The 26,941-nt window shown below is 37.9% G+C and overlaps 1 protein-coding gene across 7 annotated transcripts in view; it reads left to right on the top strand.

Annotated features, from left to right (window-relative positions):
* The window catches only part of KCNIP4 (potassium voltage-gated channel interacting protein 4), a 397,111-nt gene that overhangs the window by 198,525 nt on the left and 171,645 nt on the right, over nt 1-26,941 (top strand). Inside the window, exon 1 of one of the 7 annotated variants that reach the window (XM_068188783.1) lies at nt 20,203-20,453. The exons of the other annotated variants lie outside the window; for them this stretch is intronic. Coding sequence (XP_068044884.1) covers nt 20,354-20,453 — 100 coding nt within the window. The 5' untranslated portion in view covers nt 20,203-20,353. Of the gene's footprint in view, nt 1-20,202; nt 20,454-26,941 lie in introns of those variants that run through there. 7 annotated transcript variants of the gene reach the window in all.

The raw sequence follows: 26,941 nt of genomic DNA, 5'->3' as shown, positions 1-26,941 counted from the left end.
AGAGTATTCAGAATAACGAAAATTTTGGTAAAGGTCAAGCACAAAGAGAGAAGCAAACTTACAACATTGAGGAATTACTTCACTTCTTTAAGGCATTATTGTCTGTAGGAAATTTTTCTCTTGAGTTTCAATGCCATGGTATGATGTGACTTCTGCTGGTGCACTTCTGATTATCCAAGGACTTTATTTTCATGGTTTTTCTTCTACAAAGTGTCTCTCCCCCATTTGTCTATATATGTTCTGCCTATTGTTGTAGTGTAGACACATCAATGAATTGCTGGTACAACACAAGAAGTTTGTGTTCATAGTTTGGCTGAATTTGGGCATCCTGCATGAATAGAGCTGTCTCCTAAAGAAATGCAGTATTAAAGATTCTGTGTTTGCAGTGGTCATATATCAACATTTAAACATTTTTAGCGTGCCTTCCTGTTTAAAGCACAAAACAGTTACTCCAGAATAGATGAGGTAATTACTAAATGTCTCTCACTTGAGAGTGACTCTGCAGGTAAACCAGCCTTTTGAAACAATTCCCTTATTAGCAACAAGCATATTTGATCATCGTTGGCATAGATTTAGTTTGCCTTTAGTTAGGAACAGGTTGCTGCTCAGAAAAGCAAAGGTCAGTTTTACCAAAACCTCTAATCTGATTTTACTGTAGGTCAGTACCTTTGTCATGTTGTTCTGCTCCAGAGCTCCAGCCTTGCATTTCAGATAGAAACAGCTCTTTCTGTGACCAGTACTAGCCCTCTGTAAACATGCATCATTTATCATTTTATTGGAAGCAGCTGAGGATGCTCTAAAAATAGATGTGTAAATGATGGACAGTTCATGATTTGTTGGCATGGAATCAAGACGTAGCAGAAGGGACCAAATGAACCAATTGCATCCTCACTGCTGAGGTTACCATGGAAGCTTTAACTCTTTACACACCCTCCATCTCTTGCTCACATAACTTGTGCAGTACACTTTAATTGTTATGGATGAAGTGCATTTCATAGAGTAAAATCTACCTGCCCACATTAACCAAAGCTGTCAGACATGATTTAGGGACCTATGGTATATTCCATAAATTCTTATGGGAGAATAGAGGTACCTCTGCCAATGTCTTGAGGCAAAAAGAGTAGATATTCAAATTTGAAATGTAAATAAATAGTCATTTATTTAATATATTTACTTTATTTATTTGATATATTTTTTCAATTGTCAGATATATTTACACAGTGAGAATATGAATAAGGTCCCCAGTGATGAAACAAAAAGGCAGAGAAAAATTAAAGACAGGTGGAAAAAAGAAATCTCTTACCTAAGTCTTTTCAACCCATTTCTTTCTGGCCTGCAAGCATCTCATTTCTTACCCACCCTGCAGTTCAACCAATCCCCATAGTATCCTCATAACTCTGAACTTTTCTTCCTTTTCTATCATTTCAATATATTTTCCTCCTTCAGCTACATACAGTGTTTAATTCAAAAGCCTCCTTGTTTAATGCAGGCATCACAAAGTTTCCTGCAGAAACCACACCTCAGTTTCTTCCATATACAAACATTGAACTTTATCTTTTCATCTTCACAGGCAGTATGTAGAGAATATAATGACTTTCAAGACTTTAAATACTGTGCTTTCCCAATTGTTGATACCCTGAGTGGACATAGTGATAGTAAGCTTTTTCTTTTTTATCTTCCTATTTTCTGACAAGTAACAGAAGCCTCGCAGGAGCTGTGGTAAGCCTGCCCTAATTTATTTCATTAAACTCAGATTTTTAAAAAAAGGTATATCAACAGGTAGGTAAATGGCAGTATTTAGAGTTCTAATTTCTGGGACAAATAATTTTCCTTCTTATCTCAGTATTTAAGCGCCAAAGGAATATTCCTTTTCTCTTTATTTCTGTTGACTGAAACCCAAATAAGATAGGTAAAATTGTCAATCAGATTCCCTTTGACCTTTCTGATAGTACAAAGATAAATCCATTACAGTGTCTCTCTCTGCCTTGGAATTTTCTTCTGCCATAATCCAACATTTTGTTTTCTCACACAGTTACTACAGGTTTTCAAATAAATGCCTGGGGTGGGAAAAGCAAATATATCTCATTTTTCTTTATCTTCAGTCTCAGAATTACACATTCCACTTTGATTTCAACCTAATAAATTATTATGCATTTTTTTTGTCATGGTTTACCTATATAGTAGTTAAATCTGTTCCTCATGGCAAGCAGTGCTATAATTTTAACTCAAGTATGGCAACCAGATCTAAGTAGAATGGTCTTGTCTTTCTCTGAGTTGAGTGTGTTGTTATGAGTTAAGGGGTCTCTTGGAATCTCCTAAACATCAGGCAGCTTATGTAAAGATGTAGCTTCATACAAGCTGGCATCTGAATGTATGGCTACCAGATATGCTCCGGGGAGTGTTTTTGGCAGCTGGTCCTCACTAGGCCCCCCTGCCATATGACTGTGATGTTCTGTGCAAACAGAACAAAACAAAGACTGCAAACAGCTCTGTGCAAACTCCAAGGGGTTCAGACAGGTCTGTATGCCCTGACCAGGGCATGTCCCAGCACCCTGTTTTCACTGTATATGTGATCATGGGTCCCTTGTAGGGAATGTCAAAATCCAGAAGTTTTTTCACTAGCTGAATCCATTTTATGGGTGTGTATTATGCATTACCTAGAAGGTGTTCCAATACTATGTGGGATTCAAATCAAAACCCATTAAGCCACGTGAACTTTTATCACCCTGTTATTTCTCAGTGCTTCCGAGCTTTCCTTTCTCCCATTTAAGATTTTTAGAGAAATATGAAAGGAGGTTTGGATTATGATATTACATCAAGTGAGAAATTCTGTTGATCTGTTCCTTATTCCCAGAATACAAAAAACTAATGTTTGTATCCCAATGCTTTTTCTAGCCCAACTAATACAGTGCTAAATGAGGAAAAATACCAATACCAATCAGGCAGTGAATTCAGGTCCTTTGTTCTGGTATGTCTTCCACTTGTTCCTAACATTGCTTAGATCAAGATTTGATATTACTTTGGGAAAAGATTGGAACTAAGGTACTGCTAAGCTAAGTTCTAGCATTCCTGACTATTTTTAGCTGTGGGATTGCCAGAAGCCTCTATGTAGCATGGGTATCATCCTATGCCATTTCACCCAGAATATTTTGCACACTTTGGATTTCAAAGGGTTTGTGAGCTTCAACAATTTTTTAAGCCATTATAGCTGAGACCTCTTATGAAGAAACTCTTTACCTTTAAGAGGAAAATTTTGAAGGATTTTGGAGACTCTTTAATCTTGACCCCATAGACAGATGTTACTTTTTAAAGTAAAAGTCTGCTTCTCCATTTTCTAAATTAGTTTTTTCACAGCCAGAGCTGTACTCTGCCTTTCCTTTTTCAATCTTTCACAGCAGCATAGCATACTTAAAGCAATTACAGAAATTGCAACAACAAAATTAGAGTGTTGCAGGTACTGTAAGCTTTATTACAGCTGACAGACTGAATACCAGGATGGACAACAGGATATGCAGATTATACTTTTGGCTCTTTAACTGTGTTATGAAAAGCAGCTCTCTACCTCTTCATTTGTTTCCCTATCTAAATGTCAGCAACAAATATTCCTGCAAAACACTTTTGACGAATATTTTGAGCTTTTGGGGAAGACAGCAAATTCTGTGTACTATTGGTTGGGAAGAGCCCATATATACAGAAATGAAGCACTTCCCAGAATACACTAATACATTGGTGAAGTTGAATTCATAGTAGCCACTGAATTTTTCTTTGCATAGGATCTGACTCATAGACAAGAATATTTACAGAGTAAAGTACTACTTGTCAATATTCCTCTCAAGGTAACCTACCAGATCTCATTATCTGCTTCAATAAACCACAGTAACAATGAGGCCTATTGCTTTTCACAGTGCTATTATTGCTGTTATCCCAATCACATGAGGTGAGATTAACTGTGTTCACAGGATTTTGAAAAGGAGGCAATGGGATTTACAAATAAGGTATTTTTCTTAAATTGAAAATAAAGGATGCAGGAAAAGAAACATAATTGAAAAGCTGTGACTCATTTCTGTAAAAAACTAAGGTGCATGCCTATTCATGTACCTTCTATTTTTAAAATGTAATGATAGTCTAAGGCTCTCCATCAGTCTGTGTTAAAGCAGACAGAAATATTGAGCTGAATTTTGTTGTGAATGTCCTTTATTTGATATTATCTGGGACATCAAACAGCACAGCCTAAATAAGGCACTGAGTTTCAATAAAAGTTGTTTGTCAGGGAGGGTGGGGAGATGGAGGGGTGTGATGTTTGTGATTTTTTTTAAGAACAGAGTCATACTTTAGTAAGATAAACTTTTAATTTAACTAGTTATCCAGAATACAAGGTGTCTGTTTTCAGAATGACTAAAAGCTTTTTCTTTAAAGGAAGTTCCTTGGTTAGCTTTTTTTGCAGAAAAAAAAAGTTATGGCAAACAGACTTGCCATTGTGGTCTATGCTGCCCCATGCAGATTCTAGCAGCTGGGAATCCTCTCTCTCCCCTCATCACACAAGCTGTGAGAGTAGGTTAAATGTATAGCTGTCCCTTGTGTAAGTTAAGACATAAATTATTAACTAGTTAGTAAGTAGAGACAACTTAATACCCAGCTGTCCCTTGTATCAGTTCGCAACTAGTTGCACAGGAATTTGTAGTAATTGTAACAAGACTAAGCAGTTCCCCATGTTCAGGGTCCAGCAATGCAAGTGCTCCACAGAGAAAATTTCCATGTTGCCATATACTCCCCAAAAGCACAGACAACAGGCTGCAAGGACATGGCACAACTGGAGAGAAAAAGTACAGAATACGTCATTCTGCATTTATCCTTTCATTTGCAGTTAGTAGTGTCAAACATAAATCTTGACGCTAAAAAAAAAAAAAAAAAAAAAAAAGTCTTGCTTTTCAGTCTCCAGCTGACCGCTGACCCTGGTCACCTTTCTAATGCTGGCACACTCATGTAAAATATAAGTGTAAATATAAGTGTGCCAGCATGCTGTTTAGTACTCCAGTACGAAATAAATGCCATGTAGCAATTTAAGCTGGTAACATTTTACACCCATTTTGTACTTTTGTAAGAGACTGTATATTACAAATCAATAGCAAATTAGGTCCAGTACCTTTGGGACCGCTGGCTTATGTAGGTCTTGTTGCTCACTGATTGTGTTACAGATTGCATGGGGGCTTTGTTTTTTTTTGGTTGTTTGCTTGGTTTTAGCTGAGTTCCTTCAACTAGGAGAAGAGAGACATTATCTCACAGATCATTCCTCTCATCTCTGTGAAATTTCATGCTTTCTCATTCTTTCACCTACTTCAAAGGGGATTGTGTCTACATTAAGGCAGAAGCAAAAATGTGTCCAGATGAGTCTTAGCCCAATTTATTAGGACATCTTACTTATTTTCAAACGAAACACAGCCAAACCTCAGCCAAACCATTTTATTTTCTACAAACAGATGCACTGGAAATCCATCTGTCTTTTTGGATCCGGTAACAGATGCTATCATGCTTTCCAGTGTCGTTGAATTCTGCTCATGGATGACCCATGCTTCATTTGTACTTGATTTTCATTTAATTTATCCTGAACCTTGTAATAAAGCTCTCTAGTGTTTAGCAAATTACACAGAATTGAAAGCTAGCCACATGGACTATTAACATGCAATGAGACAGTTATTTAGGGCTCATCTCTGCCAAAGTATCAACACATTCAGGAACAGAATAATTTATATGTTGAATATTTGGCATCAGCTCCCTCTGTACGAAGCAGTTTATCTGCTGGGATGAAGAATTTCTCCAAGAGGGTTCATCAGGTCAGAAATATGTATTTCTGATCAAAATTCCCTGAAATGGATCTTGTCATAAACATTTATTACAGAATAAGTTGCCTGTCCAGCCAAAACTGGTATATCAATGCTATTTGTTTCATACAGCAAGCACTGGCTTGTTTTGAGTTAACAATATAAATGTATATTTATTAAAAAATATAATTGTTTTAGCAAGTCAAGAACTCTATGGCTACATCTAATTTCATTTATCTTTCAGTTAGTGCAGTGCTTGAAAAATAAAACCGTTGTGCAGACATACTTGGTATTTGCAAGGTTTCTGGCAGGACTTTCTTTCTTAGTGCAGTGGACAAACAGACTGTGAGTCTCCAGGCAGTGCTTTTTCAATTTTTTTTTTTTTTTTCAGTGAACATGACCATAGTGTGCATTCATATGAGTCTGGGATATATGCTGACCTCCACTAAACACTGTACACCTTGGATAATTTTTCTGGCTGAAGCTGATCTGAATTTGAGGGGCCAAATGAGTTTATAGAAAAAGTGGTATTCAGTGGTTTCTTGATCAAATAGAAATCGTATGCACACCAGATTTTTCAGTTCAATCATGCTTCACTTAATTAAAAAGCTTAGATGTTTTGTTTTATTTTATTAACATTTATCAGTTAGGATATCATACACCTGGGATGACACTCTGCATGTATATAAAAACACAGCCAATGCCTAGGGAAGCTCTTAATTGAAATGAAGAAGGAGTACATTATAAACGAAAAGTCCTCAGTAGTCAATGTGAATAAAAGTTAAGTTTCCCACAATTGTGGAATAATTTAGAAATTATTCTGGATGGTTCTGAAATTCTCTATTTTTATGTTAGGAAAATGCATTTCCTAAACACTTTTTTGTTTGTTTTGTTTTCAGTTTTTGAAAAATTGTTCTAATAATAGCAAGAACATCTTAGATATTCAGTTTTCTAGTTAAACAAATATAAATGTACCAGAGCATCATATGTAGGATAATATGAAAATAAGAAAATTAAGTGATGCTTCAAAGAATTCTAGTATGTTCAGTTTAAATTTTTTACCCCAGATCTGCTTTTGTGAGGAATTGGTTTACAGAGAGTATGAATAGACAAGATTTAAGTTGGATCTAATAGAAGAAAAAATAATGGGGAAAACACTGGGTTGGGGTTGAGTTCAAATTCTAGAGAGTGATAAAGTATTAGAGTTCAGGGGTGTGTGCTCTAATTTTTAAATTTTTTTTTAATGAAAAAAATCACTAAATTGCAATACAAGAGACTGGACAAGGTGGATTTCTTAAGATCCCTTAAAATTGTACAACTGGGTCTCCATTCTTTGGAAAAAAATATTTGAATTTTTTTTTGATGTTGGGAAGTTGATGCTTCCCACAGAACATTTTTTTGTTATATTTTAAGTCATCTGTATGAAAGGTAAATATGGAGGTGTGGTGTTATTGTTGTCTTGTGTAGGCCTTGTTTCCTGTAGGTTCATTCAGCTTCAGTGATCCTGATTGTGGAATTTGAAGTGTAAATTCTGTATGAATTTAACTCTCAGCAGCACCTCTGATTGTGATTGCTAAAATACGGTTCTAGTTTCAGATAACTATTAAATTAAATCTTTAGCTTGACACTTCCACTACTTTTGCAACAAGATGAAGTAGTCATTTGGGAATAGGACAGATTCAAAGCTTCATGCACAGAATAAGTTTCGCCAATGTAAGTCATCAGAATAAGGAACAACTCGGCAAATCATGCAGTTTTTCAAAATGTCTCAGAATTTATTCCTGATCATTGAAAATTCTCCCCATATGAATAAAAACACAAGCCAAGGACAGTCTGATAATCTTCTGTCTTAGTTTAAGACAATTTAAAGGAGAACTCTGGACTGAGTTGCCTCTCTTTATAGGCTCAACCAATTCCTTTCCACCAGAAAGGAAAAAAAAACAAGTAGATGTCAGTGAAAAAATAACAGCTTACTATTATAAGGAACAGCAAAAGTCAAGACATAACCACCAGATACAAAACTGCTGAATCTGGCAGACTGCCCAGAACAGAGAGACCCAAAACCGCCAGACACATCCCCTACCAGGATGGCGCGCCTCAGCCAGGGTGTGGGTCAAAGGACAAAGGGAGAGAAGGTGTCAGGCTTTCACTCCGCTCTGCACATCTTCCCAGCTGGAGCTCCGACTGGTATTCTCCAGGGCAAGGACTAGAAACCCTCAGCAGGGATTCACTGTCCTTGTGGCAAGAGACAATAGGAGCAGGCAAGGCAAGGTGGCTGGGCTGAGGAATTCCAGTCTTCTCTCCTGGAGTGGGGCTGATGGCAAGCTGGAACAGGGCCACAAGCAGCTCTACGCCAAGAACTGTAGTCTCTCCAAGTGAGACAAAACCACTGAAAAGAGAGCACAAAAAGGAAAAGCACTGCCTTGGCCTTACAGCAAGAAAGCAAGAGCCAAACCATGTGGCCAGAGTGCTCTGCCTAAGCAAAGACCAAGAGCCCAGCGAGGTAAAAAGCTCATGACATGGGCACGAGCTGCCTGCCTGAGCAGCCTTCAAAGCTTAGCCTGTAGTACCACCCCACTCCCTTTACCACTGTCCTGAAGAGACTATAACAATTCTGAGCACACACAGATACGGAATGCAATGGGATTTTGGGTTGCCCACAACACCTTCCCTGTCTTCAGAACATCTTTAATTGTAGGTCTATCTCAAAAGTTTTCATACTTTGTTAATTATTGGGTTTTAATACGACAAAAGTTTTGTTCCTTTACTGTCCATTTATTTTTATTTAATGAGAAGCTGTGAAATGCCTAATAGTGATGACTTTTGAAAGCCACTAATATCAAGCAACTATTAAGAACATTAATAAACATCTCATTGAGAAGGATCAGCATTACTCTGACAACACAAACTTAATATTGTTAGAACAGACACATAAATATTTAGCTCATACTCCAAGACTCCACAGATTTTTGTACCTATGATTCATGGCTTAGCAGTTATAGGGATATAACATAGTTTTAAAACTAATTCTGGATTCTTTCTGAATATTTCATCAAATACTTCTTTGGTATTTTCCCTCCATTTATCAGACAACTTACTCCATTATGTTTACAGAGGTTGGCAGGTGGGTTAAATCTATTATTAAGCAAAAAAGCTACCTCCTGGGCTTTCTTGTTAGAAGTGTTTTATCCTGTGCTTTCTAGTCTTAACTAGCATGTTGCAAGGCCACCTAGGAAGGATATAATCTGGAAGGATATGTGGATCTGTGAAAAAAAACTGTGCTGGAAGTTCAGTTTTTCCTGTAGTCAAAACCACCGTATTATAGGTACCAATGTAGAAATGACAGACCTCTTAAAATAGGTAATGGTGGAAAGTCACAACAAAGATATTTGCTAGGGTGCCACAGGTCATGTACTGAAGATGATACATGCAACTATAGTGGAGCAGAGACAGTAGAACAGAATCCCAATACTGATTGGGTAGAGCATCACATGCATTTCATTGCAATATGTTATTCACTGAGGAGTAAATGTATGTTTCTGTATTTTGATAAATTCAAAGAGGATGCTTTGTTCTACTGTTACAGTATTTCTGATCCACCCATTGTTTGGCAATATAGAAAAGATTACACGGATATTTCACTTTCACAATGAGATATGAGATAGGAAGAGGTGGTTTAAATGGATACATGATGACACGGATAAAGAACTGGTCTGAGATAACACATTTGACACACAACTGGATTGTCAAAATATGGTGATATGTGGCTCAACTGCAAGGTAGTCTCTAATGTAGTAGCATTGAAGAACAGAACCTGGAAGAAGCAAAATTTCTCCTTGTAATTCGATGTTCATGTTTCAAATTGTTAGTGCTGGGGACAAAGGACAAGAAAAGCAAGAACTTTGTTCAAAAGAGAAAGCTATGGAATTAAACACCCTGTTAGATACTGGAAATGGCAGCAGAAAATTGTGCAAGGATACAAAAAGCCAGAGAACGTCAAGATAAATTATACTTAAATGAAAAGTTCTGCAAGCGATGAGATGAAAATATTGCTCCAAAACTAGAGACCTGAAACTCTAGCCAGCAATTAAATACAGTAAGTACGCAGGCCATGTCAGGTAGATTTCAAAACAGGCACCAAAAATTCATGGCTTTAGGTCTGTAACATTTCTTGACATAAAACCATGGGAAAAGTCCTGAGCCTGGTTCTATTCCTAGGAGGTGGAATATATGCAGTCGGATACTGTGGCGATCCTACTTTCTCTGAGGAAGCTGTGTAGCCTACATGGTGGAGCAGGTGGTTACTGGGAAACAGAAACAAACTCATCTTGCCATGGTCTGCCTTCCTCATATGCAGCAAGACTGAAAAGAAGCTGTGGACTCTGCCTCCAACCATCAGTGTTGCTGCATTGCATTTCTGTGGAAAAGTTCTCTATTGACAAGGACCTCTGCTCCCAAGGGTTTCCTTTGCCAGGCCCTGCTGTTTGCTTTGAATAAGGAGCTCAGGTTTTCTCTTGTGATGCAAAACACTGCAAATAGGTCAGAGGGATAGTTCTCAGAGGGAAGAAAGCCCAACCCGATGTTACAAAGGAGGAGCATACAGATAATGTAAAGGGAATATAAGACATGTATGTCTGTTACCTCCAGCCACTACCATGTTATATGTATATATTTCATTTCACAGTTCTGTCCTCTGATAGAAGAACCTTTGATATTCACAGGTAAATCTAATTTACATTCTACAATTAATTTCTATGTTGCAGTCTTAGGATGCCGTTTCAATTTTGTCTGGTTCCCAGCTTGAGGAAAAGGAAGTGTTTCAGAAACTCTTTTCCTTCTTCTATACTGCTCTTCCTTTACTGCTGTTTAGTTTTAGACTTTACTGGTTTTGCAGGTGAACTCAAAATATTTGTCTAGAAGTCTTTAAATGGTTGTGGTTTTAATCTATCTAGCAGAATTTTAGCATTAGTACTTTTCCAGACAGAGAACACAGACACAGTCCACTTGCGTCAATTACATTTTTAAATCTTCCATGTGAAAGGAAGCAATCAATTTTGTTTGTTTGTTTTACTCTGCAGAATATTTTAATCACCTGGCAGCCTGTAGAAATTAATCCTTTCTCTGTCATGTAAACTGATATACAGCTGCACGAAAGATTTTTACTGGGCCATCATGCACCTCATGCATCCTTTGATGCCTGTCCTTAAGGTGCTCAACCTTGCTACTTGAGTAAGCCCTTTTATGTTTTCAAGAGATGAGGAGGGAATGTTGCCTCTTTTACTCAGTAGGGATTGACCATCTATCAAATAACCAATGAAGTATTCAAAGAAAGCAAAATAAATAAATACCTAACTGTAGTGAAGCTTTGCATGTGTCCCACTAGTTTTTTTGTTTGCTTTGACAAATGAGGTGCATTACATGTCGTATTTCATATTGTTTTACATTGCTGAACTCCCTGGAACATGCAAAGCTGTCTTCATTATATATTGCTAGTGAATAAAAAAAGAAAGGAAATATTACCTGACATTTTATAGAAATTCTTGTAAGAGATTAAAATGAAAGAGCAACAGTCTCTTGATGCATTTAAAAATTAATATGTGAATAAATTTTAGTGTCTTGTTTGTTGTGTCTCCACTGGGTCCATCTTTGCTCCAGAAATTTTCAGACCACTTTGGAAGGTTACTGGTTCACATATAAACACATTCACCTTACAGACTGAAGTGGAGAAGGCTTAAATCAAGACCTGATCTTTCCAGTGCAGCAAATATGAATTTAAATAAAAGTAGTTTTCAAACACCACAGAGGACTAAAGAACCAATAGAATTATGAATCTGTAATAATACATATTTTTATATGCAAATGACCACTTCATAAAGAAAAATATTCCCTGGAAACCAAATAGAGCAATAATGAGGAAGGAAGTAGTGATACAGGCATTTATATTGCATAAAGACAGGCAAGGGAGAAACAAATAAGAATTCCTTGCCTATTAATTTAGGAATATTTCTGCTGATTTTAGCAATATTGAAGGTCTTTAAGTCTTGGTGCTCAATGCACAGAAATCTTGTGTTCATTTAATTAAAAAATGTCAGTGCTTTATGTCTTTCTGGATTGTTGCATTAATGTTCTTCAAATGTGTGCTGTAGAGACCACACATGCAACTGATGTAGTTTGGACTGTCTGCTGAGAATGCTCAGCCAAGTGTGTGTTTCTGTATAACTGTTCACATAAAAAGGCCATCCATGTATCCTCATCAGAAGGTTTAAAACAATCATTAGTAGTCATGGACTATCGATGACTTAAAGAATACTATTGAATATATGGTTAGTATAGTTATTTGTAAGTGTTTTTTTGACCATGAGAAAAATGGTGCAATCCCCCATGATTCTTCAGGCACCCTAATGCACCCTTCATGAGTCTCTGATGTAATAAGATGGCTTAGTATCACCTTCCTCCCAAACCAACACTCCCAGCAACATTGAGAACCTAAAATGAGCACATGGATTTTTCTGTATCAGATTTACACATGGTAGAGATCTGCAGGAAAGAAATTTAAAGACTGTCAAATGGTTAGTAAGAAACTTGTTGAGCTCCTTCATAGTGCTCCAAGTAAGTAATAGGGCAGAATTGGAAACTGAGTGTATGTCAGCTTGCCTTATTTATTTAATATTTGTTGGTTGGCTTGGTACAACCAGTCTGGAAAACAAACAAATAAAAAGAACTTGTCACTCTTTTGTTCTGTCACATGTCTTAATAAAAACTTCTGGGCAAAGTAGGAGCTTGCTCTTTAGACTAACAGCACTCTAGGGTTGAAGTTAAACTGAAGGATTCTATAGATATCAGCTTCAGATTTCCCTAGTTTGTTGGTTCTGTCTTGTTTTGTGGTTCTCTGGGTTTTTAAAGACAGAACTATGAAAAATGCTGTCTTTCTCCAAACTATCAAGTTGTTTTCCATGGGCATATGAGCCAGGCTTTCCTGGGACTTTCACTGATGATTGGCATAAGTCTCTTGTTGTCTGCAGTGAGCTGCTAATGAACCAACAAGGGATTAGGAGGAAAAGTCTGAAGAACATCCACACGCTGCATCAGCTGAACTGGAGGAACTCTTCTGTCAGTCTCTTTATTTTAAGTCTACAGATAAATTTCCTAATAATATTTATGATAAAGTCAACTTAATGCAATGTTCACAGCTAAAGTCTGCAGAAAGCTTGACAGTTTTCCAATAATCGGTAGAAAAAGAGGTAGCAAACCTCAGAATTTATTTCTAATTAGTAATGATATTTCTAATTATTTAAGATGTGTCTTCTCTCTTTGCTATCTGGATAAAAATTTTACCACATTTTCTCATGAATTTCTCACCACCTTTCCATAGCTGTCACATAGCTGTGACTTCAAAAATGTCAGTATCCACACACAGTTATAATAATATTTCAGAATATTAAGGGGCTGTATTAAGGCCAGCAACATTTCTTATGAATAAGGTCTAATTTATGAATAAATAAGGCTAAAATGATTACTTGGGTGGATTAACAGTTCAATATTCTCTAAAAGTCAACAGTGACTAGGTATGGCAGTAGTATGTTAAGACTGGCCTTGAAGGTGACAGCAGATATTTTGCATGTGATGACGTGGATCCACTAGAAATGTAAAGGGAAAACTGAAATTGTTGGAGTGGTAAGCAAGAAAGACGAATTTTGTGGCAGTATTCTGAGTGGATAAAGAGAAGCAAGACAGCACTGGACAAAGACAAAAGAGAAGAGGTCACAATAGCTGAGGAGCAAACCCATGAAGTCTGCATTAAAGATTTAGTTGCTGGGCAGGGAAGAAACACTGAATCTTAGAGCTATTGCTCTGAAGGCATTAAATACACACTAGATTTTTAAGTAGAAAGGGAGAAATGAGTAAGAGGTGATACCCAGGTTAAAAGACTGCAGGACTGACATGTCTAGGAATCTTTCAATGAAACTACTCATGTCATGAGTGTTACCTCACACGCTTATGCCTCGGCAGAATAACGCAATCTCTTAAGTGTACTGCAGGTGTGGCTCGTGTACCAACAGGCCTGATGAACCATGGTGAAATAAGCTGCTGGAGGCCTGCTGACATCTGTCCAGGCATCCCACAGCTGTGTGGCACTGAGCTCCTTGTGGCCCTGTGTTATTCAGAGAAATCAAATCAAGTTTCATAAAGCACCATCGCTTGACATGCTGTGACTATCTCAAAAATCAAAATTAAGCTGCCCACATTATTTCTTCACTGTAGAAGATGCATAAGAGTTTTACAAATGACAATTGGTAACTCTCGTGTGATTCTATGTCACTTTGAAATTCTAGGAATTTTTCTGTAGTTTGGAAAATGATCAGTATATTCCCTCCAGTGCAAACACTTGAAAAATCATTAGGTTTCTTAGGAGATAATTTCTTGTTAATAAAAAGTAGCACAAACAAATCACAAGAAACAGTTGAACTGCAGCTGTGGAATTCCAACAACCAAGTATTTTTCATCTTCAGTTTCCACAAACAGCTTTAAAATACAGTTCTCTGATATTTTTAAGGCATTGAAAATTTCTTAAGTTTTTTTTTAATTATTATTATTTTTAATGAGGTTTAAACCCTTGTAGAAAAGATGCAGTTTTCAGAATGGTGTGTGATGAGAGAATTTCTTTCTTCTAATGACATTGTTCATGGTCACAGTGAGTGTTATAGTTTTCAGAAATATACACTACCAGATTCAGGGAGCCATATTTTCACTGCATGTAAAAGGATAAACTTGAAACAAAATTTCATATTAAGGGTTCCAGAATAACCACATAATATTCAGAAGATTATAAAGAATAAGTGATATATTGACAGATTTTGTGCTGCTTCTGACATTTATAGCAACCCAAAACTGGAATGATGTTATGATATTATCTAGATCTCCTGGTATACTTTTCTTCTGGAACTATATCTCAGTTGGCATGTAAAGATGTTTTCTGTCAGTCTTTGAAAAGCCTGCTTATGAGTAATTGCTGTGCATAATTTTTTCCATTTCAATCAGTTCTATAAAAGCACAGGATTTATGTATTGCCATCTAACTATGCGCCCAGTGTGATGAGACAGAACTTCTGCTTCATGATTACGTCATGCCCTGCCCTGCTCACACCATGGGAGACATTTTGCATGAGATACAACCTCCATGCCAGCCCATGGAATTATTGCTGCCTGCTGCCCTGGGTCTGAACTGCTGATTTGGGGGCATATCAGTAACTATGGCTTCCTGTGTGGGACAGGAATATGACATAAGCATCATCATCAAGGCTCAACTGTGACAGCTCCTTTTATTGTGACAGCTGAAAAACACTGCACACAGTTCAGGATGGAAACTTAGATAAAAGCTGTGGAAAAGTAGAAATAAAGCACTGTGATGTCAGATTGCTGTGATCTTTTTTTTTTACCTGTGTTTAATCTGGGAAAACTATGAAAGTCATGCTGGCTTAATGCCTACAGGGAAAGTTGCAAAGTGTTGGCCCATATCAGAGTTAACATTTAGAGTGGCTGAATGCATCATAGCATTTTGTCACTTTTTTTCAGATTCATTAAATAACTACTAAAAAAATGTAAAATTAAAAGAGACAAGTTTGTACCTTATTTCTGGTTTTCTCAGTGTTTTGATGAGCTGGAAGATTTACTAGGTTTTATTTATTTAATTTTTTAAAATAATGTCTTAGTTCATTCTCTTAATTTATATTGCTAGTAATAAATTTAAGAGTGAGAAAAAGGCAGCCTACAGTGTAAAAACAGCTAGCTGCTAAGATAATAAAGCATTTGAATTTATGATACATTAAGATTTTCTGGTTAATTTTCCTCTTTGAAAAGAAAGAGTGGGTTTTCCCCTTTTAAGATTAAAAACCATGAACTTCTTTTAAATATCTACATGGAATATATATTTTAATAATTTTATTGGATGTTGGAATATTTATTCAAAGCTGTTCTTATTAAAAATAGGCAAAAATAAATATTATCAGTCTTTGTAATAAATTGGAGGGACATTGCTTATGAAGTAATCATTAAATTGCTCTGGCTTTACATCATGATTTTTTACAGTTAAAAGAAAGTATGATTTAAGATTTTCTTGGTCAAAATCAAGAAATTGTATTCTCTATTAGAGGTTTTGTTCTCCGACTTTAAATGTGGCATGGGATTCCCACTGATATTCCATTTCACTTTTCTCTTGCAGCGCATTGACTTCTGCACCCCGCTCTGCCAATTGACTCTATCATTAACTTTCCCTCACTAATGATAACATTTCCCAAATCTGGTATTGCGCATGTGCAGCCTCCACTGCTTTATCCAAAGCCATCAAGTTTAGCTCTGATCACTAATCTTTTATGTTTTCAACAAAATCCAGTGAATTTTGATTTCTGTAGGCCAGACTCCCATAAACTATTTTGAGAGGTGGTAAGGAATATCAGAGGTTAGTGGTTGTCCTCCTGGAAGCCATGATGAAAATCTGGGAGTGGCTTACCAGCATGCGAATGAACATAAGAGTGTAAGAAAATGAAGTGTAAGGAAGAAATATAACCATTACTGGGACTCCATCTGTAGACCAACTCATCACTTTTCAGTCTAAAGGGATTGGGTCTTTTTTTAACATTAACATTTCATGATATATAGCATTAAGCAATAGAAGTTAAGATTAATGGTATCAAGGATCTTAGTCATGGTAAAGTAAATGGAGTCATTGTGTTGTGGTTTATAGCTCCATCACAAGATGAGAAGTGACCATTTAGATATGTTCCCAACTGAAAATATAACCAGTGACTTCAATTTAATATATTTGCTCTCACAGTAAAATATAATGCTGCAAAACGCTTTGATGAAAAGGAGACAGCATTTATAATACTTTAAGACTGAAACCTTTAATTTGCAGTTACATATAAGAAAAACAAGTCTTCATGCTCTTGTGTATAAAAAACCTATGTAGCGTGTAATTTATTATTTAGTATCTTTCTTCCCATTCCTATTTCTTGCATTCCTACTCATACACTTTTTTAAAGCTTAATTCTACAATACATTAAGGTTTTTGTAGTTAGGCAAAAGAAAATATAGGGTGTTCTTCCTATCATGTTTAGATGGAACTGTATAGGTAAATTAAGATCACTTTTTTTTTGGCCTTTATGGAGAGCAAAAAATAAAACAACATGCCACATCACTGTTTTTGGCGAGGTACTTGGAGAGAGAAATAATGTCAAGCAGTTTGTAACCCTATCATTGAGTCAGGTCCTTTTTTAAGCAGGTAAGAAGGTGAAAATGAGAGATCTGTGCTGTTTTCTGTTCCTACAGAAGAAATATTGTAAGGTTTTATAAAAACCTTTTGTTTTTCTCAAAAGCAATGACTTAATGAGCAAAGGTGTATTAAACTGCATATTAGATTACCTACAGTTATATCAAAAAGGAGGGGGAAAAAGGAATTATCATGGCTGGTTCACAGCACTTGAGAAACACAAGTTTAGTCACATCTTTCTTGCAAAAACCGTGCCTTCCCCTGCAGATTATCATTCTTACTGTGCTTTGGCATCTACCTATAAAACTGTAGCCATCATACTAATTCTTCATTTCTTCTGTATTTCTCTGCTGTTTCTTGGAAAAAGAGTTATAATTAGCCACAGGTTCAGTACACCTACACCTCTGGGAAATACTCTTCAGTTTGCTGATATCTGAGGAGGCAGATCCCTGACACATGTGTTTGTCCAGTCACTGCCAGCCATGGGGTTCCAGATTGCAGGGGGAATGGCAGCACTACCAGCTTTGCAGCACTGCCACCACAAGCTCTGCTTTCCACTTTTTTGCTTTCAGCCCTGAGTAAGTGGGACTGTCACAAAAGCACTGTCACAAAAACACAAAAATGTGTTTTAATTTTTAAATTTTCAGCAGACCAACATTGCCAAAAGCTATTAATTAAAAGGAGTGTGTCCTTTCAGGTGATGATGTTGCACGTACCCAAACACAAGTTGTATCCACCTTTTGGGTAAATGCATACAAGATTGCCAAGATTGCGGATGCTGTGTTCCTGATGCTGATAAATTAGTCTATTTTAATTCCACATTGAAGGAAAGCTGGACCTACTTTCCTTATAGCCATTGATAAGATGGCTTAGATGGAGAAGACATTTAGCCTTGTTTAGAACAAAGACTGAATGAGAGAAAAAAAAAAAAAGAACATAAGGAGAAAGTTTGCAGCAAGTAAAAGCAAAGATTCCCAAGGAAAAGCTGCCTGAAGAACTGAAATGAATTCAATGTTTAGGATGGAGTGTTGAAACATAGATTTTCTGACAGAAGTTTAACCAGCTTCAGGGAGCCCAATCCTGAGTAAAAATCATAGAATAGTGACATGTGAACATTACGCTGTAAGGCTTTATCTATCCACTGTACAGAAAAGGTACCTAGTACCTATTATCTATGTGTTAGTGCCATTACTCTCAGTTAATTCCACTGTTTTCAGTAACGACAACACCCAATATAATGCAAGTATACCTGGAGGACTTAGAAGTTGCTGCCAGTTCTCACATAACACAATGAATTTTTTTTATCTTATCTAAGGAAAGAAAGAAAACCGAGCCCTTGGCAGTAATTGATTTCAACTACAAGCGGGACAGTGCTCTACCAAACAGGATTAAATTAGTTGCAATTGTTCCCCTGCTCATTTTTTGCTGCAATAGAGGTGATGTTTTTCTATTGTAAATTTCTTCCTAGATCTGAAATTTTTAAGGGATTTAAGGGGTAAATCCTTAACCATGAATACACTGCATGTGACAATGCCAGTACTGCAGACTGTTGCAGATAGGCCAGAGGCTGTTAGTGGTATAAGAGATCAGTTATATCAGTTCAGTCCTGTGCTCAGCATACAGTTCCTGTATTTCACTGTGAATATTTTCCATGGAAATGACTTTGTTTAGAAAATATTACTGAAGTGAGAAACAATTAAAAAAACGAGCTTGCTTTCCTTTTTCTTGCCCCATCCCTGGAAGAATTCACATCCAGGCTGGATAGGGCTTTTAACAGTCTGGTCTGGTGGTAGATGTTCCCTTGCTTGTGGTGATGAGACTGGAACTAGATGATCTTTCAGGTCCCTTCCAAACCAAACCATTCTATGGTTCAGACTATGATTCTTTATTTGTCTTTTCAGTTTTTGTTTTCCAAATCAGCCCACAGAAAAAGCCTTAAAGAATTTAAGACAGCTTTTTCTTTTATCTTTTTTTTTTTTTTTTTTGCTATAATTACAACTCCCCCCAACGAACCCCTAGTTTGCTGTTACATACACAGTGTTGCGTATTACTTGCCACATGCAACAAGTGGAATGCCATCGTACCGAGGCAGCTGTTTTACCCGGAGGAACTCACGGAGAACTTGGCAAGTGCCCCAGCGACACATCCTCCAACTTGGCTGGCTGGAGCCAGCCACAGCTGGGTGCGGTGAGGGGACTCGTGCCCCGCTGCCTGTCCCGCCCCTTCCCGGGGCACCGGCGTCAGCCCGAGCCCGCTCCAGCGCCGGGGCAGCTCCGCGGGGCTGAGCCCGTGCCCTTCCTGTGCCCGTGCCCTTGCCCGGGGCTGTGCCCGGGGCTGTGCCCTTGCTCGGGGCTGTGCCCGTGTCCGTGCCCGAGGTTGTGCCCTTGCCCGAGTCTGTGCCCGTGCCCTTGCCCGTGCCCGTGTCCGTGCCCGGGGCTGTGCCCGTGTCCGTGCCCGTGCCCGTGCCCGTGTCCGTGCCCGTGTCCGTGCCAGTGTCCGTGCCCGGGGCTGTGCCCGGGGCTGTTCCCGTGTCCGTGCCCGGGGCTGTGCCCGTGTCCGTGCCCGTGTCCGTGCCCGGGGCTGTGCCCGTGTCCGTGCCCGTGTCCGTGACCGGGGCTGTGCCCGTGTCCGTGCCCGGGGCTGTGCCCGGGGCTGTGCCCGTGTCCGTGCCCGTGTCCGTGCCCGTGTCCGTGCCCGGGGCTGTGCCCGTGTCCGTGCCCGGGGCTGTGCCCGGGGCTGTGCCCGTGTCCGTGCCCGTGTCCGTGCCCGTGTCCGTGCCCGGGGCTGTGCCCGTGTCCGTGCCCGGGGCTGTGCCCGGGGCTGTGCCCGTGTCCGTGCCCGGGGCTGTGCCCGGGGCTGTGCCCGTGCCCATGCCCGTGCCCGGCGCTCCCCGCGTTGCCGCGGCAACGGCTCCGCTCCCGCCGCTGGCTCCGCCGTCAGCCCGGGAGCGGCTCCCCCCGCTGGGACGAGCCGCCGGCAGCGCCGGCCTCTCCCGGGCCCTTTCCCGGACGATCCCGGGGTGTGTCCCGCCGGCCGGCCCCCCATGGCTGTGCCGAGCCGAGCCGGGCAGTGCCGGCAGGCCGGAGCTGAGCCGCCCGCCTCTCCTGGCCTCCGCTGGGGTAGCCGGGATGTGCTCCCTGCCGCTCCCCTCCCACTCGCCCCCTTCCCTCGCAGGAGCCTTCCGCGCCTAGTTTAATGGCTTTGCAAAGAAAGCCAGGCAGAAGAACTCTTTCCTCAGTGGCGGTCGTCAGACCATGACCTAACTCACCATGAACTTGGAAGGGCTTGAAATGATAGCGGTGTTGATCGTGATTGTGCTTTTTGTAAAAGTGTTGGAACAGTTTGGGCTGATTGAAGCAGGTTTAGAAGGTAAGGGGGTGCTTTTCAGTGGCTCGTCATTTTTGTGTTCTGGTTATTCTCTTGCAGCGAGGCAGGAGCACCTGTGAACTGATGGAAGGCACTACCCGAATCACCTCGAGAGCGACGTGCGCTGTTGTGGATGTTGGTTGTCGTGATTTAATTTTGTAGGAAAAAAAAACTGATGTCCAGAAAACTGCCAGTATAAACTTAGGGGTTAAAGTCTGAATCTTTTATTTCTGTTTTAAATCTGCACATTTCAAGTAGTGGAGGGTAAAGCAGATTTTAGTATGATTACAGGCAATCATATTGCCTTCAAACTGTCATGTAATCAAAATTGTTTTGTAATGTATTCACACTAACATCATCTCTACTAGAATTGTTGTAAGATCAAGATACATCTTTTATAGTATTTAAAAAACAGTTGAATATTTAATTTACTGTTAGAATTTTAAACTGTGCTTGAGGAATAACTACAATCCTCAGATTCAAACTAAGCAACTTGAACATTCACTAAGGGCAGTCTTGTGCAAATTTTATTGTTTGATGCTTTGTTTTTCTTAGACAGATCCCCTCCTCTGATTTATTAAAAAAATATGGATATTGGTCAGTAAAATTAAAAAAAAAGAAGATAACTTTTTTTTTAAAATGTGCTTTTTACATGTATAATAGTGGAATATTGATTTTTACTTTATTTCTAAGAGAGCTGTTATTCTTACCATATGAAGAGTTAGACTAAAAAAACACTGCTTGCAGCATGGTTGATAATGCAATGACAATCATTACATCCTAGAGTTTTATTAGTTTGCAGTCTGAAGTGGTCTTTCTCAACTGTTGAAAGAATACTGTATTCTCAAATCTTCCTGTAGGCTGGCATTTGAATACAGTGTACATACTTACACCTGTGAAAAGGGAAACTTTGTTGACAAATTATGGTTTCATAACAAAAAATGTGGTTAAGCAAAATTTTCTCCTATGAAAACGTGTAAAGTAGTCCTGTTTATGTAACGCTTTCAAGAAATGCAGTCTTCCTTTGAAGTGATTTTAAATAAGGAAGTTACAGCTGGTTCTCTGTCTGTGTTGCTCTCTTGCATGGACTTGCTAGAATTGTGTTATAGAATCTTAAAGCCCTGCAGAGATCAGGTGCACTTTTATAAAGATTTAGTATTTATCTTTGAGTATATTATATCCAGTTTAAATGACAACATAGAGATTCTCTTAAATGTATGATCTTTTAATTTTGTTCTGTGTTTAGTTTTAAATAGAAATACCAATTAACATGATAAATGTTATCATAAAAGTTATTTCCAGCATTAGAGGCTGCAAAGACTGCAGGGCGGGGAGAGGGGAAGAGATCTGCATTTACAATTTAGGTTGTTTGGCATGTTTGAGTGTGCTCTGTCAGTCTGATTGCCACATCTGTTTGGGTAGTCTTGTAAAATACAAAATTTGATTGTTGTCTCTACTTGTTGCTGTGGCTGGAGAAGCTGATAATGGAAAGACGATTGAAAATATAGTGAAGATGTCTAAAGGTGGTTGTATTATTTCTGTAAGAAAAAATTGTGTTTTGCCTGCCACACTGGCCAAAAGTCTGGGAGTCTGTGTGTAAACAGAGTCTGAAAGTTTCTTCCTACCTAGTGCAGGGCAGGTTTCCAGCATGCCAGCTAGAGGAAAACACTGGAAGTCATATATGCCCCATTCCTCTGTGATGTTCTACTTCTGTGAATGACATAAAAGGCATGTTACATGAGAATCAAGTAGCAGATATAAATAATGGTGTGTGTTAATGGGCGTTAGCTGAATTTCACAGACTGGAAATTTTTTTTTCCTCTTAGTTCAGGAGCAGTGCAGATTTCTTCCCCATCTTTTTCCTTAAAGTTGTGATTTAAAGATCTGAACTGATTACAATAGGAAAAAATGAAGATTTTTACACTTTTACAAGAGAACTGGAAAACTTTTCAGAATGTTAATAAGTATCAAGGCTATTAATATCCACTCTTGAAAGAAAAGTACATGCATTGTAAAATTGTGCAAATGTTAGAGAAATTTTTAAGCACAATGCTAAAAAAAACAAGTATAGTCAGACTATCCAAGTGCTTTTCTGGAAATCAGTGAGGAAGGTGGTCTCAGCTTTCTGAAAATGTTGGGGTTTATAAGGACATTTGTCATTTTCTGAGTTTGGATAGGTCATATCCCTTCTTTCTTTTTCACAGAGGTTAATATGTCCAAACAAAACTTTTTTTCTCTTTTTTTTTCCCCAATTTAATAGTTTACAGTATAGAAAACACATCCTATATATACCTGGAGTTCAGAGTCTGTAATAATCTCTAACACAGTGCACCCAATACAGGATGCTGAAACTCATTCTGAAGCTTTGGTAGAGACTGAGGTTTCAGAATCCCATTGTGTCCCTATCATGGTAACAAAAGCCTGAAGATAACTTACATTACACTGGATTCTCATGATTTTGAGCTTTGTGAAATTTTGTGAATTTAAAAGAATCAGGTGCAATGACGTAAATCAAGAGCAGTCTATTCACTGACATAATAACAAGTGTAAGAAATATTCTGCTTCCTTCAGATTCTGCAATGCAAATTATGTTTATCATAATAATAGTATGCAATTATTTTCATTCTTTTTGAAAATAATAAAGTATTTTCAGAGTAAATATTTTATATACTTGCTTATATTCTGCTGCAGTCACTCAGATAACAGTATGCTTTCTGTGGTTTTGTCCAATTGCCTTCAACTGCTGAGTGATTCTGTTGTAGGAGAAGTATTTTCAAATAGATGTTTTTAATATTGTATGACAGCTCTAAAAGTGATAAGTAGCAGAAGAGATTTATACACTTTAGTAGGTTGTGGGTTCCAGAGACTTTATCTCTCAGTTAAATATTATTTTATGATGCATTGCACTCACTTAGATTGCAGTATGCTTTCTGTGGTTTTGCCCAGTTGCCTTTAACTGCTGAGTGGTTTTACTGTTGTTATAGAAGTATTTTCAAATAGTTGTTTTGAATATTGTATGACAGCTCCTAAAGTGATGAGTAGCAGAATAGATTTATTCACTTTCATGGGCTGTGGATTGCACAGGCTTTGTCCCTAGGTTAAATGTTTAACTCTTCATGAATTAGGTTATGTCCTTCTTGATAAACTTTACTGTTTTTTTTTTAAACAGTAATTTATTAGGTGTAAAGAGTAATGTGTTGATATGTAATCAGGAAATTTTGTTCCTAGACACACCTTAGTATCAATTTAAAGTTATTTATTTTTGTAAGGCTATTTTTTCCTAAAGTCATTCATAAGTAGAGGGAGAATACAAGAACTGAGTAGCTATATGTACAAGAGGTTACCATCTCGAGATTTTGCCACAGTCAGGATATTGATTGATAGGATTTCAGTATATTTTTAGTACTTTTCTGAAAGGTACTTTGTGATCTTCATGTATAAGGATCATGTGAACTTGAAGAAGAAATGGAAGAGGTTTTCTTTTGAGTATCTTCCTTCTATGTTAGTTTCTCTGTGTAAAGTGTTAGGGACAGAGAGATTGAGGCATCATAAGGTCAGCCCATTCCTAAGTTAAAATGGCTTTGTACTAAAGTTTCTTGGAAAATCTGGATTGCTTTTCAAAACCTATATTACTTATTAATTAAATAAACAGAAAAATAGACTCCTCTTCATCAAGGAATGCATTGAAATCTACACCATTAGGAATAAGGTTCAGAGAAGAAATCTGAATTAGATGACTGATCAAAAATATTTAAATAGGAATACCTTGCTTTTTAGGAAATGTCTAACTGCAGTTAGAACACCTAATAGAAAAGAATGGCATGGATGTAGCCATATATATTACTGTAAAATGTGGGTTCCATATCTCTGTTATTGGTATCTATCTAAAATCCTTGTTTAGGAGTCCTGAGAGTGGTAGCAGTAGAACTTTGCAGCTAAAATTGTAATAATCGAGCTAAATTACTGAAACACTTGATTCCTCCAAAATATCCAAGCAGCTTCTTATCCCATTTTAGTAATCTTGTCTATTAACAACTTCCCATTCATCAGCTGGAAAAAAGAGCAAAACCACAGACACATAGGTAGTTGCTTGTGATATTTATAACAATTTTTGACAAGGACAGTATCTGACTGGAAACAAAGTGGGAGTTACTTGTGGTTGCTCTGGAACTACAGCAGCCTCTGGAGCTGTTCTGCTGTCTAGGCTATGATCTGCTGAGAATGTCAGCATTTCCACAGTGATGTCCCTCCTCACAGTGTTCTTCATGGATGGAAAAGGAGTAATACCTCAGAATCACAGAATGGTTGGATTGGAAGGGGCCTCTGGAGATCATCTAGTCCAGCCCCCTGCTAAAGCAGATTCACATGGAGCAAGTTGCATGGGGTCACATCCAGGCACGCTTTGACCACTTCCAGTGAAGGAGACTTCATGAGCTCTCTGAGCAGCTTGTTGCATTGCTCTGTCAAGATTTTCCTTGTTATTCATTTCAGAAGATTCATAATGACTACCATTTCATCCAACAAATAGCGTGTAATAAACGTAGGGGCTTTTATGACATTTTTCTTTTCTTAAATCGGTCTGGATGTCAAAGAGAGTTATGCACAGAATTGTGAAGTATGGAAGCTAACGTAGACCAATATTTGAAATGATTAGGCAGAGCTGAAAGTGGGCAAAAGACAAAAATATGATAGAAATTTTAATATTAATAATTTAAGGCATTTCTTAGAAGTAATCTGTTCAATTAAGTCTTCATAAATTACAAGATAATTTGAGTCAAAACAGTTATAGGAACAGCTCCTCATATGTGGATGAGTGAGCAGTAGATAGAAATCTTTAACACAGAACTCTAGTGAATTTTTTCTTGATTAAATATGTGGCTCAAACAGCACTAGCAAGTCATTTGTAGACCGCAGCATGTACTGTAGTTTACTTGGAATTATGTGCATGTGAGCATCTGACCAGGCTGTGCATCCTGCATGACTGATCAGCAAGCCACTACTAGGCAGAATGAATAAGAGAAAAGCTCTTCCCATTTTTCATACTAGAAGCTTCAACTTATGTATACAGTCTCAGAAAAACTAGAAATAGTCAGTTTAGAAAAGCAACTTGCTAGCCATGAGAATTTGTAATAGGTGCCTTCAGCTGTTAGATGCCTGCTTCAAGCAGTCTGTCATATCTCTGAGTCATCTTCTGAAGGCTTCTGGTCCATTGTTGCTGAAAAACCTGGTGTTCCCTGGTCAGTGTCTGCTGAAGAGTGTCTTTTCTCAACTCTGACTGTCACACTCAGAAATAATGTGCATGTCTAGTGCTTTACATCTACAGAGACTGAAGCAGATAAATAATGTAATTGAAAGAATGCCAAAGAAGTACATGGATGGAGTCCTACACTCTGAGTTATCAATATAATGCTTTTCTGCAAACTTAGTATTTTATAATTACCATTTTTTAAAAAAGTATTATTTTCCTATGCAAGTTTTAAATGCATCAATTCATTTGGTTATTTCCCTTTTTTCAATATGTTCACTCTTACTCTCATATTTATAAGTAATGTAGATACTATACCACAGAAGAAAAGTAAGTTTTTAACTAATGCTTCTCTCTTTATTGCAGAGTTGCAACATTTTGACTATGTAATGCACCGCCCTACAGAATTCCTAATTTTTTATTATACTTTTCTGTCTGGTTTTAGCTTCAGTCCCCTTCCCTCAAAATATTTCCTCAGCTTTAGAATGTCAGTCTTTTTGGCATACATATAATTGTAGGTCTTCTTAAGGTTTAGAGAAGTTCTTGTGTTTTAGATGTTGTTATTTTGTTTATTATTTTTTATAGGAGAATTCTTCCTTTAGTTGTCTGTCCTATTTCTCTGGTGATTAATTGTTCAGCACTTGATAGAAAGTTCAGTTCACCCAGACTGAATGCTGCCTAGATCTAATGAGGCAGATGATTTAATCTGAAACAACAACTCTGTTTTTCCTTTCTGCAGTCATTTTTCCCAGAGGTTTCTCTAGAGGTATGTGGTTCTCTAAGCACGTTTTCTTTATTGGATCAATAGTCTAAAAAATGTACTTCTGTAAACAGACAAAATTTCAATCATCCAAAGTGGACTACAAGAGCTTTTTTCTTATTGCTGATGATGTGAGATAATGAAAGAAAAGGAGAGGAGATCAGCTAAATACATGTTTATTAATCAGATATTTATCAGATATTTATCAGATATTTATTTATCAGTGTTTATATCAGTACACAGAAGAAATGTGATTATTAGTTTAACTCTCATTACTAAAACCAAATTCTAATACAGAAAATAAACCAAACATCTGAAATAGAAAAGAAAAAGGGTTACCAGAGAAGTGTGTTGTGACTATTAAGGAAAATTCCTTTATTGGACATAAGCATTATGATATTATCTCAGTAACGCTCACCAGCTGCTGTAGGTACATCAGAACAGACTTTTGTACATCCACAGTTTGATCTATTCTTTTTGGTACTC

This window comes from Anomalospiza imberbis, chromosome 4 (assembly GCF_031753505.1).
Source record: "Anomalospiza imberbis isolate Cuckoo-Finch-1a 21T00152 chromosome 4, ASM3175350v1, whole genome shotgun sequence".
NCBI classification, from domain to species: domain Eukaryota; kingdom Metazoa; phylum Chordata; class Aves; order Passeriformes; family Viduidae; genus Anomalospiza; species Anomalospiza imberbis.
Note: the sequence above shows the minus strand (reverse complement) of the source record. Positions and strands in the feature narration are given on the sequence as shown.